Raw genomic sequence first — 19,019 nt, forward strand, 5'->3', positions numbered from 1 at the left:
CACATGGAATACCGATGACCCCGGGTATCACGCCGAACAAAGACTCAAGTTTCAACTTCCACGTGAACGGTTTGGCACGTTCGCCCACGGTGTCGTTAGCGTGCGGTATTTGAAGTGCTACTGGCTGCGTTGTTGAAAGTCGGCCAGGACGTTCATTACGTCCACATCAGAGAATACATTCTGTTCTGGGATAAAGCCATCCTGAAGGCCGGTTCAGCCAGCGTAGAGATAATTTCAGAAGAGCTGACAAACTCAGTGTAGAAGGATTGTGTTACAGTCCAGGTGTCCCGGGGAGGAAGGCTTGTGTCCCCCCCAGACCGGGACCCTGTGTCTGCTCCCTGCCCTTTGTGCATATAGAAATCTATGGCATCTTAGAGTTGGTGGGATCCAGGACAGGCGTTCTCACCTGGGCGCCACTGACATTGGGGACGGGAAATTCTTTGTGGTGGCGGCTCTTCTGTGTAGTAGAGGAGGTCTAGCAGCATCCCTGGTGTCTACCCACTCGATGCCAGGAGCACACTCCCTCCGTGGTGTGATGGCCAAAAATGTCTTTAGACGTTGACAGAAAATGTCCCAGGGAGTGAAATAGTCCTGATTACAGACCACTGCCTAGATAGATAGATAGATAGATAGGTAGGTAGAAAGAAAGAAAGAATGCGTGGATGGATGGATGGAAGGAAGAAAGGAAGACAGGATGAATAGGCAGGTGATATAGAAATAGATAGTGAGATAAATAGATCGATAGGTAGATATTTGGGTAGATGGATGGGTGGGTGGATGGATGGATGGATACACAGATGGTAGACAAATGATTAGATAGGTTGACGGATGGATGGATGGGTTGAATGATGGATGGAAGGTTGGTTGATAACACCTGTGATAGGGGCACACACAAAGACTAGGTGGGTGTGGGTGCATTCTCACTTTCCTGTCCCAGCCCCTGCACGTGGAGTTCCATCATTTCGTCTTGGTGATGAGCCTGTGGACCCAATAACAGTCCCAGTGCCGTGTTGCTCATTGCGCAGTAGAAGACCCAGCTAGCCAGCCGTGTTTCATTGGCTTTCCGCTACAGATCTGGGTATGAAAGAACTCAGAGGTCCATCACCCGTGGGGCACATCCTTCTCATTATTGGCGAAATGACAGCTTGGATCTCCACATAGAGGAACTTGGGTCTTGGTCTGGAGAGGACGAGCCCATAGCCTAAAGGAAAGGTCTTTCTTCCTGCCCACAGACTTGAGTCTCGTGTGCATCTCCATGGCACGTGGACGGGTAGTTAGTAAACCTGTTCCTTGGCTTTTCTGGTAGTTAAGGAGGAAAGAACACCCTGTTCAGACTTCCCTTGACCCCTCTGCACTTGAGTTTCAGAAGCAAAAGTCCAGAAATAGCTCTCCTTCCTCTTTCACCATCGCCTGCAAGGGACGGCTGTGACAGAAGGAACACGGCCACTTCCCAATTCCTTGTTCTGTGCTTTGTCCGAACGTAACGAAATGTCCATTTTGAATTTTGGGGTGTCTGGCAAGGTGGATGCTTGTAAAAGGGAGGTTTGAATTCTCCTGATGGAGGGAAACTGTGACGTTCCCGATGAGGCTCTGGTAGATGCCAGCGTGGTTGGTAAGGACGGAATCGTCAGCCCTTCGGGGCCGGAGATCCTAAGCCGCTGAGGATGCTGCGGCAGAATCTCGCAGAAGGAGAAGGCATTTGGTGGCTGACAGGTGGGGGGAATGCTTGGTGCAGGGGCCACGGGTCAGCCAGGAGGCTGGGACATGGGGAGGGATCTGAGTCCGCCTTGGACGCAAGGCTGGACGTCGGGGGCAGCTCCAGCATCGATGCTGGTGTGTAACTCAGGAGCGGGGGTAGGAGATGGGAACGGGCCCCCAGGGCGCTTCTGGGGAGGTTAGATGGACACACTGTGCGCCCGGGCACCTCGGAGGGTGCGCTTCCCTGTGCGTTCAGCTGGGGACTTGGGTGCGAGGACAGAGCACGAGGTCACCCCGTCCCCGCCTTCCACAGCGGCGTACTGGCCTGGCACACGCCTGGGAAGTTGGACGGGAGAGACAGGGTTCCAGGTGGGGCAGTTTCCAGGGAGCCATCTGGGAAGAGAGAGAGAGCGAACGGTCGTCCTTGGGAAGGCATCAGATGTAGCCACCGAGCGTTGGGACCCCTGGGATCCACAACAAGGGGAGCCTGGGCTGGGGACGGGGAAACAAGTTCAGGTCCCCTCGGCGGGGCGGGCGGGGGGCACTGGTTACCGTGGAGCCGGTTCGGAAACTGGAAGGGATGTTCCAGAACCTCAGATTGCGCCGGGCGATGGGGCTCAAGAAAGGGTGACGTGAGTGGCTTTCTGTTTTCTCCTTTTGAACGGCAGAGTCCAGCTTTACGGCAGCATCTGGAGAAATTGTGACCAACTTTAAAGTTAGGTGTCTCCAGCTAGATGAGGCTGCCTTTTAAGTTAATTAAAATGCCACAAGGGAGGTGCTCACTGCAGACTTTGCAAATAAAAGACAATAATCAAAGGTGGAAAGTGCTTCTTTGAGCTCAGAGCTGACGTCTCTGCCAGTGTGTTCCTCCTCATTGTCAATGACGGCCATTTTTTTTTTTTTGCTGTTTATGGAATAATTGATTAATATGTTCTCTCCAATGCATTTTTTCAATTTTAATTTTTTAATCGTGGTAAAATGTACCTCACATAAAATTTACCATCTTGACTTTTTTTTAAACATCTTTATTGGAGTATAATTGCTTTAGAGTGGTGTGTTAGTTTCTGCTTTATAACAGAGTGAACCAGCCATACATATACATATATCTCCATATCCCCTCCCTCTTGCATCTCTCCCTCCCACCGTCCCTATCCCACCCCTCTAGGTGGTCACAAAGCACCGAGCTGATCTCCCTGTGCTATGCGGCTGCTTCCCACTAGCTACCTATTTTACATTTGGTAGTGTATATATGTCCATGCCACTGTCACTTCGTCCCAGCTTACCCTTCCCCCTCCCCGTGTCCTCAAGTCCATTCTCTACATCTGTGTCTTTATTCCTGTCCTGCCCCTAGGTTCTTCAGAACCTTTTTTTTTTTTTTGATTCCATATATATGTGTTAGCATATGGTATTTGTTTTTCTCTTTCTGACTTACTTCACTCTGTATGACAGACTCTAGGTCCATCCACCTCACTACAACCAACTTAACTTCGTTTCTTTTTATGGCCGAGTAATATTGCATTGTATACACGTGCCACATCTTCTTTATCCATTCGTCTGCCATCTTGACCATTTTTAAGCGTATAATTCAGTGACATTAAGTCCATCCACATCGTGCAGCCATCCCAACCATCATCTCCAGAACCTTTTCATCTTGCAAAGTTGGAACTCATGGTGCCCATGAAACACTGCGTCCCCCTCCCCCTCCCCCAGCCACACCATCTACTTTCTGATGAGTGTGACAACCCTAGGGACCTCCTCTGAGTGGAATCCCACACTGTGTGTCCTTTGGGGGCTGGCTTCTCTCACCAAGCATCATGTTCTCAAGGCCTGTCCACATTGTAGCCTGTATCACAAGGTCCTTCCTTTTTCATGGCTGAGTAATATTCCATTGTGTGACTGGAACACATTTGTTTATATCCATCATGCATCCACGGACACTTGGTTTGCCTCCACCTCTTGGCTGTTGTGATGCTGCTGTGAACACAGGTGTACAGGCGTCTCAGTCCCAGCCTCAACTCCTTGAGTGCATTTTCAACATCTCTTTCTCTTTCCTGCCCGTGGAGAGTGCTTAAGCATTTTCTCTTCTCTTCTCTGCTTTTCTTTCTTTTTTATTTTTTTTCCTCGGCTTGCCTCATTCCCTTTTCTTTCTTCCTTTGTCCCTCCATCATCACCAGGTCACCACGTGGACAGTTTGGTATGATGCCTTCTGTCCTTCTCCCCGTGCTTAAAGAGCTCTGTGCGTGCGCGCACACACACATGCAGAGTGTGGCATTCTTACAGCATATTATTTTTTTGCCTCTCACTGTTTTTAACTCTGCTTCGTAGAGATCCCTCCTGGGCATTTTGGGTGGACGCTTTCCAGGAGGCCGGGCAGGGGTGAGGGCGTACAGAAAGGGAGGGAGGTCTCTTAGCTTTTCCTTGGAGAGAAGCTGGGCCATGGGCCGTGCAAGGTAGAGGTGTGAGGACCAGGGAGCGGACGTGGTATAGGGGACGGACGTGTGTGAACGTGTGCACGTGCTCCCAAAACCATGCACTGTAGTCACACTTGCTGCACACTAGACACTCTAGACTCCTAAGCTCAGCTTCTCACTCACACCTGCTCCTTCCAAGCTAGACTCATCCACCCACCTGGCGCCTGGTCCCTTCTGCCCGGATGTCTCTGCAGGCAGTTCAGGGTCCTCATGTTGGAAAGGAATTCTTGACCTTCCTCTTTGCCCCACACCTCCAATCAGTTCCTCCTTTGGACTCCCCCCAAATGGCCCTTCCAGCTCCTGGGTCCCCCCCCACCCCCCCACCCCCCGGGCACTGTTTTTGATTTCCTTTTCTTTGCTGCTGTGTTCACTCTCACCAGGGCTTCTGCCCTTTCCTCTTCCTTTTTTTTAATTCTTTGAACTATAGTTGAATTACAATATTGTGCTCGTTTCATGTGTACAGCAAAGTGATTCCGTTTTATATATTTATATAAAACTTTTTTCCTATTCTTTTCCATTATAGATTATTATAAGCTATTGAGTACAGTTCCCTGTGCTGTACAGTAGGTCCTTGTTGGTTATTTTATATGTAGTGGTGTGTATATGTTAACCCCAAACCCCTAGTTTTTAACCCCTCCCCCCGCTTCCCCTTTGGTGACCATAAGTTTATTTTCTGTGTCAGTGAGTCTATTTCTGTTGTGTAAGTAAGTTCGTTTGTATCATATTTTAGATTCCACATCTAAGTGACATCATATGGCATTTGTCTTTCTCTTTCTGGCGTACTTCACTCAGTATGATAATCTCTAGGTCTGTGAGTCTGTTTCTGTTTTGTACGTAGATGCATTTCTGTTACTTTTTAGATTTCACATATGAGTGATACTGTATAACGTTTGTCTTTCTCTGTCTGACTGACCTCACGTAGCATGATCATCTCCAGGTCCATCCATGCCGCTGCAGGTGGCATTGTTTCATTCTTTTTCATGGCTCAGTGGTATTCCACTGTATGTACACGTACCACGTCTTCTTTATCCAGTCCTCTGCCGATGGACACTTCTGTTGCTTCCATGTCTTGGCTGTAGTGACTACTGCTGCTGTGCACACAGGGGTGCATGGATCTTTTCAAGTTAGAGTTTTCATCTTTTCCAGACCTGCCCTTTCCTCTTGTAAGTCACATCTCCAAAGTCCGTCCACCTTTGTTCATCTGGGTCCCCTCTCTTTCTTCTCAGTCACCTCCCCAGGGCTTATCCACTCTTGATTGGAGACGGGGGCTTCTTTCTGACATGAAAACCCAACTGTCATCCTTTGTTTTCCAGTCCCGTCAATGACTTTCCTTCCTGCCGTCAACAAAATGCAGACTCCCTACGGTGCATCCACAGCTCTAGGGTTTGACTGGTGCCTCAGTTTCCAACTTCCCTGTATGTCTGTCCCCAGCCTCCTTCGACCACAGATACACCTGGGCAACCCTTCCCATCTTGCTGGGACACACACCCCCTTCTGTGTTCGGTGTTTAGAGCTGGTTCCCCTGCTTCCCACAAGGCTCATGACAGGCCAAACGGGAGATGCCCTTTCCAGTGTGTCCAAGATAGGACATTGCCAGGTTTGAAGTGGGTCCTTTGTTTGGTATTTTTTAAGATTTCTTTTTTTTTTTTTTTGATGTGGACCATTTTTTAAGTCGTTATTGAGTTTGTGACAATATTGCTTCTGCTTTATGTGTTTTGGTGTTTCGGCTGTGAGGTATGTGGGATCTTAGTTTCCCCGACCAGGGCTCGAACCCGCACCCCCTGCACTGGAAGGCGAAGTCTCAACCACTGGACCACCAGGGAAGTCCCCGAAGTGGGTCCTTGTCCAGATGTATCCACTAAACAGAGAAAACCAGTGGGTGGTGAGGTCAATAAAGATGGGCGATCATGAGTTACTGGAGATGCTGCTTGGTGATGCTAACCGTGGGTCCCACGCCTTTTAGATCCACTACATGCGTGCTTTTCTCGTAGCGACGTGATAAACCTTGCTTTTGGCCCTCGAACTTCTATTTTTTTTATAGACTCGGTCCTGCAGTTGATGAGAATGACGGGATGAACAGATTAGCTCCTGCAGTTCATCCCGCTTCTGATTCTCTAAACTCAAGAGTTGAATTCCTCTGTGGTCACGTGGACTGCCTCCTGTCAGCCACAAGCACCAAGCGATGACTGTAACTGTTCTTGGAATCGTGATGTCAGGAACTGTTTGAATATTCGTTTACTTCCGATCGTTAATAATACCCAACTTTTTACAACTTCTTTCCATACAAGAAACCTCTTAACTGGTGGAGCTTTGAAGCAAAGATGTATCGGAGGAATTTGTTTTCTTCCTTTCGATAATGTATCTGATTTTCGTGATTTGGAGGAGGAAAGTGGCGTCAGGGCCCTCAGGACTTTCGTTTGTTTTATAGCCGTAAGTTCTATTCGTTATGGGGGCCTTTATTTGAAAAGTATTGCTTCTTAAGCAAGCTGATGACGGATCACTTCTGCGTGTGATCTACAAAGGCAAAAATGACTTATCCGCTTAATATACGGTGGCTTTCGTAGGTATGGCGGTTGGTTGAAGGTTTGTTTGATTTCATTAGATATTTGTGGAATGAACATCTTCATCCAGCTTGGTCGGTCGGTATAGTTCTCCCCACTCGATCCCTTGTTTGTGACATTTGCGATTGTGATACGGTGATTTACCCTAGGAAATATTTATTTGGTCTTCTTCTCAGTTCCTGGCACAGAGTTCCTAAAACCCTTGCAATTTCCTAAGTGTCGAGAGCCATAAAGGTGTCTTGGAAGGCCCCCGGGTCACCTGTGGCTGGGGGCTGGTTATAGGGGAACCAACCCTTAGAGGGTTGGAACTGTCAGTCCCACCCTGACCTTGGGAAGCGGAGGGGGGCTGGAGGTTGAGTTCACTTCCCAGTGGCCAGTGAGTTCATCAGACCTACGTAATGAAGCCTCTATAAAACCCCAAGAAGGTAGGGTTCAGAGAGCTTCCGTGTCGGTGAACATGTAGAGATTTGGGGAGAGTGCAGCCTGCCCCCTCCCCAAATCTCACCCTCTGCATTGGTCCCATCTGGCTGTTCCTGAGTTAGCTCCTCTTATAATAAACAGGCGATCTAGCGCGTAAACGTTCCTGACTTCTGTGAGCCGTTCTAGCAGATGAAACCCAAGGAGAGGTCGTGGCAACCTTCCACCTGCAGCCGGTCGGTCAGAAGCACAGGTGGCCCCCTGGACTTGCCGTTGGGGTCTTGTGGGACTGAGCCCTTACCCCATGGGGTCTGATGGTACCTCTGGGTGCATAGTACCAGAACTGAGTTGAATTCTAGGACACCCAGCTGGTATCCGAGAAGGGCTTGGCGTGTGAGGAATTGGGAGCCGGATAACAGACACTTCACCCTCAGTTGCTTCCTGTGTCGGTCGACCTACCCGTGGATGAAACTGCAGTTCCCCTGGAGCCCAGGGGACGGAAAGAGAGACTGTGACCCCGGCCTCCTTCCCGAATCACCTGGTGTCCAGCCACGCTATTTTTGGGGACTGACGCACTCCACCTACTTGCTCAACCCTGAAAGTCGTCTCATTCCTCGCTCCTAACCCCATCTGGGTTCTGTCCTCACCTCCCCACGTTGTTCATTATCTGATGCTCCTGAGACTTGAGATGAGTTTGCCTTGGAACCTTGTGATCCATTGTTTGCCGGAGCTGGGAATACGTCAGGGCAGCTTCTTAGCCTGGTAGTGGGTCTGTGGGAGCAGTTACAGAAGTTACGCAAAGAGTGAGTTGCCTAGCAGCTCACTGATGCCCTCCAGGTGCGTGTGTGTGTGTGTGTGCGTGCGTGCGTGCATTGGAGCAGCAGAGAGATAGGCTTATATATATTTCTCCTACCTTTTCAACCCAATTCACAGCTGTAGAAAATGGTCGTGCCCTTGCTTAGATATTATTGACTGTTTCACGTCTTCTTAAGGGCTCAGTTCGGCCCCGAAATCCCAGAATACCAGGCCTTCCCAGATGAGTTGCTAGCTAGATTGGCCATCCGCCCTGCCCCAGAGAAATTCAGCAAGTCACCAGTTTACGTAGAGGTTCGGTGTACAAGTTCACCAGTCAGGTGTCAGGATCCTACAACAGCGGTCCCCAAGCTTTTTGGCCCCGGGGGCCGGTTTTGTGGAAGACAGTTTTTCCACGGAAGGTGTGTGTCTATGGTGGGCTTCAGGTGGTAATGAGAGCGGTGGGGGGGCGGGGCGGAACGGCGGCTCATCGCCTGCTGTGCGACCCGGTTCCTAACTGGACGCGGACCAGTACCGTGGCCTGGGGGTTGGGGACCCCTGCCCTAGAACACATCTCCCCGTCAGAACCGCAAAGCCCTTGCTGGGTTCTAAGCTCGCCCGCAAAACACAGCGAGGCTGTCATGCGTTTGGGGTACCGTGCGCTTCTATGCAAGCGTCACGGCACGGAACGTCCTTGCCATACACGTAGGTATGTGGACCGGAGAAGGAGGGCGGGCGGCCCAAAGATAACGACTCATCTCGATTTTAAATGATGGAAGGAGGATGGGCGTCTGCTCAGATGATTTCTCCAGAAAGCCATTTCAGGGAGGAAGACATTTTCCTTATCCTTCCAGGCTCTTCTGGCTGGTCTGAGAATGAAATGGACGTGAGACAGATGAACAGGAGAAAGTCACACGAAAGTTGAATCCCCTGGACACACGGGAGAGACCCAGGAAAACGGAGTCACTCACAAACATGGTCCAAACCCTCATCTTAAATGCTATCATCTTCAGCTAAAGACAAAAGAGCCTGTTGGGGTAGTGGCTTGGGACTTCAAAGGGGAGGAAGGCCGTCGACATGGAGACGGAAAAGAAAAAGTTGGTAGACAAGTGTTTGCTGAGCCTGCAGAGACAATGGGACACGGAGTGGACCCTGATCTCCAGGCCCTGCTGTTTCCCCACCACGGGTGGCCCATATCACGGGCAGACATCTCTGGTGAGGATAGGGGTCCCAGGAACAGCTCCTCCGTCTAAATTCTTTTAGGCTATTAGCGAGAAGGTCAAAGTTTCTCTTTTGAGTCTTTGATTGTTTTCAGGTCGAAATAATCCGCATGCCAAGAGATACTTTGCGGGGGGGAGCAAAGTTGTGTTCCACTCCAGTAGCAATAGCCACAACCCACAACCCCAAAGCACTCTTCCTGCGTCCTGTGTTCCCTCAAGTTTCAACACGGCAAATCTCGAGCCTTTGAGCTGTCAGATGTGAGAAGGGGAACAGGCCAGAGATGCACGGCTATCAGGAACTGGGGGAAAAGCAACGCCTAGACGGGGCTGCCACTGTGCTTCTTACAGACAGGACCCCGGGCCGTCTCTCACTCTGAGAGACAGAAATCAACGGGGAACACCGAGAAAGAATGGCATGTATGGCAACCCTATCGGAGGGTAGCCGTCATCCCCCAACCGCACCCGTCGTGCAAAGAGTCTGCACGTGGAAACGCGCATGTAGAGAAACCCTTTCGTAACGCGTGGCCCGTATTGTGCAAAGACATAAAAACCATAGTGCTTAACAAAAAAGCCATTCATTTGAACATCAGAAGAGTATGTTGTCCTTTTTTCTTTTTAAAAGGCTTCGCTTGGGCATAGAAAAGTTTTTCACATCCACAACGGGGGGCGTTTTTCCTCTCTGCAGCCCATCTTTTTTTTTTTTTTTTTTTTCAAATTTGACCGCACGCACCGCAAGGCTTACGGGGATCTTAGTTCCCCAACCAGGAATTGAATCCGTGCCCTCGGCAGTGAAAGCACCAAGTCCTGACCACTGGACCGCCCGGGAGGTCCCCCATCTTTTTGTTTATTGCATAAACTTACACCTTCCTGACCACTGCCACACTCGGTTATTGCTTCGTGATTTTCCTTCCAGCTAGTTTTTGGGTCATTGCAAACTATCTCCTCCAGTGCTTTGTGTATATATCGATACGGTTGATTACAGGCAGATCTCAGAGATAACGGTGGGTTCCGTTCCAGAGCACCACAGTAAAGTAAATATCGCCGTAAAGCGAGTCACACGAAGCTTTTGGTTTCCCAGCGCATCTAAAAGTTACGTTTACGCTGGACTGTAGTCTGTTAAGTGTGCAGTACCATTGTGTCTAAAGAAAAGCAGTGTGGGTGCCACAGTGAAAAACACTTTATTGGTTAAAATTGCTCACCAACCTCGGAGCCTTCCGTGACTTGCTTTTTTGCAATAGAAACACCCCAAATCACAGATCGCCACAATAACGAAAAGGTTTGAAGTATCGCGAGAATTACCAAAAGGGGACCTTATCGCGAGAATTACCAAAAGGGGACCCAGACACACAAAGTGAGCGAATGCTGTGGCAAACATGGTGCCCGTAGAGTTGCTTGCAAAACAGGGTTGTGACAGACCTTCCATTTGTTACAAATGCGGTGTGTGCAAAGCACACTGAAACGAGGCGTGCCTGTATTTTTCTTTATTTTATTGGAACAGCCCCTCCCAGCAGCCAGGACCATCTGGTGCATGGTGCCCTGCGCATCCTCACCCAAGGACGCCGGCTCCTCCGAGCATCCTTTGTTTTCATGGAAGCCCAGAGGGACGCAGCTCTTTGGGACCAGCCTTGGAGGGGAGCACAGTGTCCTGAGCAGAGAAGATGCCCGGCCCGGGGGTTCGGGGATCAGGCACCGCTGGCACGGTAGCCTCGCGTTGCTTCACATCGTCGTCTGTGTGTCCCGATCCTGCGGGGGGACCTTTATATGCTTGTGCGTGAGTCACATGTCTGTGTCCTAATCCGCTCAGAAACAGAGCCCTTACTTCCAAAGAGCGTTTCTCTTTTTTTCTACATCTTTTTTTTTTTTTTTAACATCTTTATTGGAGTACAGTTGCTTTACAATGGTGTATGAGTTTCTGCTGTATCACAGAGTGAATCAGCCATACGTAGCCACATCTCCTTTACAGGCAAACTTTCCTCTCCATCAGTGCTTATCTCCCCAGGATGTAGCTGTTGCTTTTCCTCTTTGCCATGACCTCTAAAATTCATTCAGGACTCTGTCTCTTCTCGCATCTAGATTCTTCTTTTCTCCTCAGTTTCTCGCTGCTGCCTTTGCTCCCGTGAACAGAGCCAGTCAGCGCCTTTCTAAAGGTGACGCGTCTCTTCTGACTCTCTGGGGACATCTCCTACCCGTCGTTGCTTAGAAGTCTCTTGCTTTGGGGTTTTGTTAATGGCCACCTTTCCCAGCAGGTGTCTGGGAGGCCATCATGAATGGACTGGAAATTTGCAGTCTTGATGACGACCCTGGGGCCACTGAACCAGGTGTGATCCCTGAGGTGTGCCCACCCCGTGTGAGTCTGCTCGGGCTGTGAGACAAGCGCCCCAGATGGCACGGCTGTAGCAGCAGAGTTATTGGTGCATGTTTGGGGAGGTTGCAAGTCTGAGGTCAGGATGTCGGCCTTGTGGGTGCCCTTTGAGACTGTGGAGACGGCCGTCTCCTCCCTGTGTCCTCCCAGGGTCGTCCCTCTGTGTGTGTCTGTGTCCTGATCTCCTCTTCTTATAGGGCCACCTGTTCTATGGGATCAGGGCCCACCCTAGTGACCTCATTTACCTTCATCCCCTCTTTAAAGACCGTATTTCCTAATCGAATCACCTCCTGAGGTCCTGGGGTGAGGACTTAACATATGAATTTGGGGGTTGGGGACACAGTTCAGCCCATAACAAGCCTTTCACCAGTTTATCGTCAGAAGTTGGTATTTACTCTTGGCCGTTCTGAGACCTTTGCACGTCGACAGGATAGCCATCCCTTAGCATTGTGTCTCCCTGTATCCTAACATCTGCGTGCACCTGAATCTTAACGTCTGCCTATACGTGTCCAAACGTGTGTCTGTACACGTAACGTTAACATCATCTGTGCCACATCTTAGCGCATCGAATGGGTACCTGTAGCCATAACATGGATCTCTGCCAAACCTTAACATGTGTCCACACACATATCTCGACATCTGTTCACCTATACGAGTATCTTAACATCCACCTAGAGATCGATCTTAACGTGTATTTATACACATAACGTGACATCTGTCTATGCCATGTCTTAACATGTATCTGTACCAATAACATCGCTCTCTACCAAATCTTAGCATCGCCGCACACACAAATGTGGGCATCGGTCCATCTGTATGAGTATCTTAACATCTACCTAGGGATGTATCTTTTCTTACAAAATAATCATCTGCTTATGTGTTGGTTTTTCTGTTCTAATACCTATAGACATATCTTAACATCGATCTCTACCAAATCGTTTTTTTTGTTTTGTTTTGTTTTGTTTGCAGTACGCGGGCCTCTCACTGTTGTGGCCTCTCCCGTTGCGGAGCACAGGCTCCGGGCGCACAGGCTCAGCGGCCATGGCTCACGGGCCCAGCCGCTCCACGGCACGTGGGATCTTCCCAGACCGGGGCACGAACCCGTGTCCCCTGCATCGGCAGGTGGACTCCCAACCACTGCGCCACCAGGGAAGCCCTCTACCAAATCTTAACATCTGTCCACACACGTCTTGCATCTGTCCATGTATATGAGTATCCTAACATGGACCTAGAGATTTAAAGATTTAAATGAAGTATAGTTGATTTGCAATGTCGTGTTAATTTCTGCTGCACAGCAAAGTTATTCCCTTATACGTATATATGCATTCTTTATCATATTCTTTTCCATATGGTTTATCGCAGGAGAGTGAATACAGTTCCCTGTGCTCTACAGTAGGACCTTGTTGTTTATCCATTCTCTATGTAATAGTTGGCGTCTGCTAACCCCAAGCTCCCAGTCCATCCCTCCCCCACCCCCTCCCCCTTGGCAACCACCAGTCTGTTCTCTGTGTCTGTGAGTCTGTTTCTGTTTTGTAGATAAGTTCATTTGTGTCTCATTTTAGATTCCACATAGAAGTGATATCATATGGTATTTGTCTTTCTCTGTCTGACTTACTTCACTTCGTATGATCATGTCTTACCGAGAGATATATCTTAACATGACCTGTTCATGGAACACGACCTCCGTCTAAGTGCCATCCCAGCATCCGTCCGTCCCTGTCCCTTCCTGTCCCTCCGAGGCGCAGCCCTCACTCCCGCTCTGGTCCCGCAGGTTCTGGACGGGGCACGATGACCGCTTCCTGTACATGCTGATGGAGTTCGTGCCGGGTGGTGAGCTCTTCAGCTACCTGCGCAACCAGGGCCGCTTCTCCAGCTCCACCGGGCTCTTCTACGCCGCGGAGATCGTCTGTGCCATTGAGTACCTGCACTCCAAGGAGATCGTCTACAGGGACCTCAAGCCGGAGAACATCCTGCTGGATAGAGACGGTCACATCAAGCTCACTGACTTCGGGTTCGCCAAGAAACTGGTGGACAAGTACGTGAGCGTTTCCCCCGTTTTCCCATCTTCCCGCCCCCTGCCTCTGGCAGCGTGCTCTGCGTCCTCTGCGCTGTGACGTCCTTTTTCTTTAGATTCCACACAGAAGTGACATCGTATGGTATTTGTCTCTCTCTGTCTGACTCACTTCACTCAGTATGACGATCTCCAGGTCCATGCATGGTGCTGCAGATGGCATGATTTCATTCATTTTGATGGCTGTGTAATATTCCATTGTGTATATATGTATACATATATATATATATATATATGTATATATATATACACACCACATCTTTATCCATTCCTCTGTCGATGGACATTTAGGTTGCTTCCATGTCTTGGCTATTGTAAATAGTGCTGCAATGAACATTGGAGTGCATGTATCTTTTCGAATTAGAGTTTTCTCCAGATATATACCCAGGAGTGGGATTGCTGGATCACATGGTAGCTCTATTTTTAGTTTTTTGAGGACCCTCCATCCTGTTCTCCATAGTGGCTGCACCAGTTTACATTCCCACCAACAGTGGACGTGCTTTCCCTTTTCTCCACACCGTCACCAACTCATATTACAGCTTGTCTTTCTTTTTTTATTTTTATTTTTTGTGGTACACAGGCCTCTCACTGCTGTGGCCTCTCCCATCGCGGAGCACAGGCTCTGGACGCGCAGGCTCAGCGGCCATGGCGCACGGGCCCAGCCGCCCCGCGGCATGTGGGATCCTCCCAGACTGGGGCACGAACCCGTGTCCCCTGCGTCGGCAGGTGGACTCTCAGCCACTGTGCCACCAGGGAAGCCCAGTTATCTATTTTACACATAGTATCAATAGTGTATGTATGTCCACCCCAATCTCCCAGTTCATCCCACCACCCCTCCTTCCCCCTTGGTGTCCATACATTTGTTCTCTACGTCTGTGTCTCTATTTCTGCTTTGCAGGTAAGTTCATCTGCACCATTTTTCTAGGTTCCACATATATGCATTAATATGCGATGTTTGTTTTCCTGACTTTCTTCACTCTGTATGAGTCTCTAGGTCCATCCATGTCTCTACAAATGACCCAGTTCCGTTCTAGGCTGCTGTTAAATGCAATCTGATTTTCCCCTATAGAATTTCATCTATTTCATGGCTGAGAATAAAACGGGATGGTTTTACGTAGAAGAGTGTGAGGACTTTATATAGTTTTAAAAATTGGTTTATGGCGTTGGTGCTGCCCCCTATTGGTAACGTGTGGTATATAGTCCACCTGCTAGTTTTTTGGGGTTTTTTTAATCATTTTATTTGGAAGCCCTGATTCAAACAAACAACCAATAAAGTGTTTCACAAATTCACTCGGTGATAAGTTTGGCCAACCGTCATCATTTTACAGCTGAGAAATCTGAGGCCCTGAGAGGTAAGGCAGTTTGCATGTATCCCCACAATTGCCAAGTGGTAGTACCTTACGGCTTCCGGGTTAAATTTATTTCCCTTACCAAGAGCCTCTGTTCACGGAAGCACCTCAGAGGGGCAGTTAGGAATGAAGAGTGGATATGGGGACCACTTGCCTCTGCTGGACCCCTGTGTCTGCCGCTCTCCAGCTGGAGAGATTGAGTACGTTGTATGTTGTCGTCACCCCGTGTGCCTTGGTTTTGCTCGTCTGTGTAATGAGAATTGTTCCTACCCTGCAGGGTGATTGGTAACAATGGATGGGTCTGCTCGATGGAAAGTATTTCCTAAGAACGGTTCCTCTCATGTAGTAAGCATTGAGTAGACTGTAGGTGCTTCTGACTTTATCATGCCCACCCTCACATCATCATCACCACCACCATCGCCACCACTGTCATCACCATCATCATCCCATAGATATCACCTTCATCACCATCACCACCGTCATCATCACCCTCATTATCACCATCATTATCACCATCATTATCACTATCATTATCACCATTATCATCATCACCATCATCACCACTATCATCATCATCACCACCATCTCCATCATTGTCATCTCCATAATTATCACCTCCATCACCACCATCACCATCACCTTCATGATCACCACCATTGCTCTGGACTGAACTTGTGTTCCTCCAAAATTCATGTCTTGAAGCTCCAACCCCCACTGTGTGGCTGTATTTGGAGATCATGTTGTTAAGAAGTAATTAAGGTCAAATGAGGTCATGACAGTGGGGTCCTAATCCCATAGGATTGGTGACCTTATGAGAAATGTATTTCTCCCAGTTCTGGAAGTCCATGGTCAGGATGCTGGCTGATTTGGTTCCCGGTGAGGCCTCTTCCTGGCTTGTAGACGGCCTCCTTCTAATACAGTAGAGAGATCTCTCTCTCTTCCTCTTCTTTTAAGGACACGAGTCATTGGATTAGCCCCAGTCTTAACCTGATTACATCTGCAAGACCCTATTTCCAAATACATTCACAGGTACTGGAGTCTAGGACTTTTGGGGGGGAACACAATTCAACTCAGTGGGGATGCCATGGAAGGCAGTGGGGGAGTCGGAACACATGAGCAATTGGACGTCTGTTTCACAGAGCATACTTGGATAACGGTCTCCCACCCCCAGTTGTGGTGGACCTGATAACAGTGAGAAAACTGAGAACGGCGGGTGTCACTTGGCCCTCTCTTCAAGAGCCAGTGAGCAGAAACGATAAGATCAGGGGCATCGATAATTCACAGCCTGGACCGGCACACTCTCCCAGTAACATCCCCCACTGTCTGTCTTGTCTTAACACATTTACTGCAGTCTGAAGCTCTTTCTAGCAATCTGTGACTCTCTACATCCAAGAAGCATGGGGGCTTTTTGCAGGAAGCTTTTTTAAGTATAAAGAGAATTCTCTTAAAAGGAGAAGACTGCTTCCACCTTGCACAGTAATCATCTGCTATGCACCTGGGTGTACACATGTTTGTTAGAGTCCCTGCTTTCAGTTCTTTGGGGGCCTTAACCAAGGACTGAAGTTTCTGGGACTTACGGAAGTTCTCTTTAACTTTTTAGGGAACTGCAGTACTGTTTGAAATCTAGGGCTTTAAGGACGTTTACTGCAGTCTGAAGCTCTTTCTAGCAGTTTATGCCTCTCTACATCCAAGAAGCCTGGGGGCTTTTTGGAGAAAGCTTTTCCTTGAATGAGGGGGTCAGGCTACCTGAGTTTACTGAGAAACTGGAAAGTCATACAGCCTTCCATCTGTGCCCCGTACCCCAGGATGAAGCCAGGGAGAGACTCACCTTTCCACATGTAAGCGGAGACACCACACCTAACACAGATACAATTATCTGCACCCACCTGCACCTGGTGAGGACATCAGCTAAGCGCCAGGCTTCCAGCTAGATTCAGGCCACCGTGGATGTGCCCCACCTGGGAATACAGCATTCACGGGCCAGTACCTGGATCTCTCAGCAGAATTAATGAATTTCATGAGCCAGAGCGACGAGGGTTGACTTTGAGTTGACTCAGCTGGGTGTGGCGGGAAGAAAGATGCTCCTAAGCTTAAATCTTGGGGACAAGAAACTCCCAGCTGGACCGCCAGGTGGTTCTGTGCACCCTGACGGGTTGCCACTTGAAAAAGCCCAGCAGGTAGTGTGAGCCCCTTCCCGCTCGACTCCGTGTGGGAAGAACCCACGTCTCCCATCTCCTTTCCTTCCTTGAACTTACGGCCACCTTCTGCACCCAAATTCCTGGCTGGTTACCAGACCATACAATTTCTATCTGCACCAACGTAACGTGACCTTCCATTCCTTCCATAGGATTTGAAAGTGGAATGGTACTTTGTATCACGGGGGGTCCTAGGGAAATGGGAAAGAGTCTGTCGTGTGAAAAAAGAATCAGAGATTGGGAATGGAGAGGTGTCATGGAGAAGGGAAGCAGGGACCCAAGAGCACCTTTGGGTGGGTTCCTGGAGAGAGCTGAACACTCCCGCCCAAGACCCCCAACACTCCAGTGGACCTGGGGAGGGCTCGGACCAGATGCACTGCTTACACAGCAGGGTCAGCGTGAGCTCGATGATGGGCAGAGAAACAGAGAGAGTGGACAGACGTATCAGTGAGCAGACACTTACTTTCTTTACATGAAACCTGCAAGATAGGGGTTTCTTCTATCAGTGCTTCATCATTGCATCTCTTGTTGGAGGAGTTCTTTGCAAAGGGTATTTTCTCCCTCCTAAGATGCCGTTCCTTTCTCCCTGTCTACAGACAGGTGCCAGACACAACGGCAACACTAGGCAACCCGGGCACACGTGGTCTGGACCTGGGCTGCAGCCCAGAGTTTTTAAGTGGCTGCCCCAGAGACATGCTCCTTGGCAGAAGCGTGCCAGCTGGACGTGGGTCCCACACAGCTCTGTCTGGACTTACTGGTCCCGGATCCTTTTCAAACCCGCCCTTGGTCCAGCTTCTGCCGAGGCTACCTTACCTTGACTCTGGGTATCAGACACCTGTTCCTGGATCTCCCGCCCACGGGAACACCCTCCTTTCTTAGCCTCTTCTGTCTCTGCACTTTATAAAATTTTAATTGTGGCAAAATATAGATAGCATCCAAGATACCACCTTAACCGATTTTAAGCGTAAAATTCAGCGTATGAATTACATTCAGTACGTGGTACAGCCATCCCCACCATCCGTCTCCAGAACTCTTTTCTTCTTGCAGAACTGAAACTCTGTCCCCGTTAAAACGTGCCAGCTCCCCTACTGCCTCACCCTCAGCCCCTGGACCCACCATCTACTTTCTGTCTCTATGAATATGACTCCTCTAGGGGCCTCATGTAAGTGGAATCATTAGGTAGTTTTCCTTTTCACTGAGCATAATGTCTTCAGGGTTCTTCCATGTTGTAGCAGGTGTCAGAGTCCCCTTCCTTTTCAAGGCCGAATAATACTCCATAGTCTGGATATATTCCTTTTTGTTTATTCATCCATGAGGGACACTGGGGTTGCTTCTCCCTTTTGGCTGTTGTGAACAGTGCTGTAATGAACACACGTGTGCAGATATCTCTTCAAGACCCTGCTTTCATGTCCCGTGGGTATATGCCCAGGAGTGGGATTGCTGGATCGTAACGGTGATTCTATTTTTAGTTTTTTGAGGCCCCTCCACAGTGGCCGCACCATTTTACATTCCCACCTACAGTGCAGGGGGGCTCCCTTCTCTCCACATCCCGTCACCACTTGTTCTCTGTTTTTTTGATGGTAGCCATCTGCATGGGGTGAAGTGGTCGCCTCTGCACTTTCGACTCTTTCCTCTCGCCGAGCCCAGGGCAAAGTCACAAGGAGAACCTGAAGTTCTTCCTCATGGAAACCCCATCGCATCCCCTTTCTGAGCTGTAGCTCCTTGTCTACGTGACATGATGTCATCTCTCCAAGCCTGAGGGGGCAACTGGGTGGTCAGCCTCTTTAAAGAGATAAACGTGGACATCATGATGACAATTTTCTGGACCTCCAAAGCTGTGTTTCCAAATGTTTTGTTTCCCTGGCCATCATTTAGCTTGTAGC

The 19,019-nt window shown here is 49.2% G+C and overlaps 1 protein-coding gene across 5 annotated transcripts in view; it reads left to right on the top strand.

Annotated features, from left to right (window-relative positions):
• LOC137217481 (cAMP-dependent protein kinase catalytic subunit PRKX) overlaps positions 1-19,019 on the top strand; it is an 84,220-nt gene that overhangs the window by 35,771 nt on the left and 29,430 nt on the right. For all 5 annotated transcript variants that reach the window (XM_067724387.1, XM_067724390.1, XM_067724388.1 and 2 more), the window contains exon 3: positions 13,293-13,556. In XM_067724387.1, the coding sequence (XP_067580488.1) occupies positions 13,293-13,556 (264 nt within the window). The remainder of the gene's footprint in view (positions 1-13,292; positions 13,557-19,019) is intronic.

This window comes from Pseudorca crassidens, chromosome X (assembly GCF_039906515.1).
Source record: "Pseudorca crassidens isolate mPseCra1 chromosome X, mPseCra1.hap1, whole genome shotgun sequence".
Lineage (NCBI taxonomy): Eukaryota > Metazoa > Chordata > Mammalia > Artiodactyla > Delphinidae > Pseudorca > Pseudorca crassidens.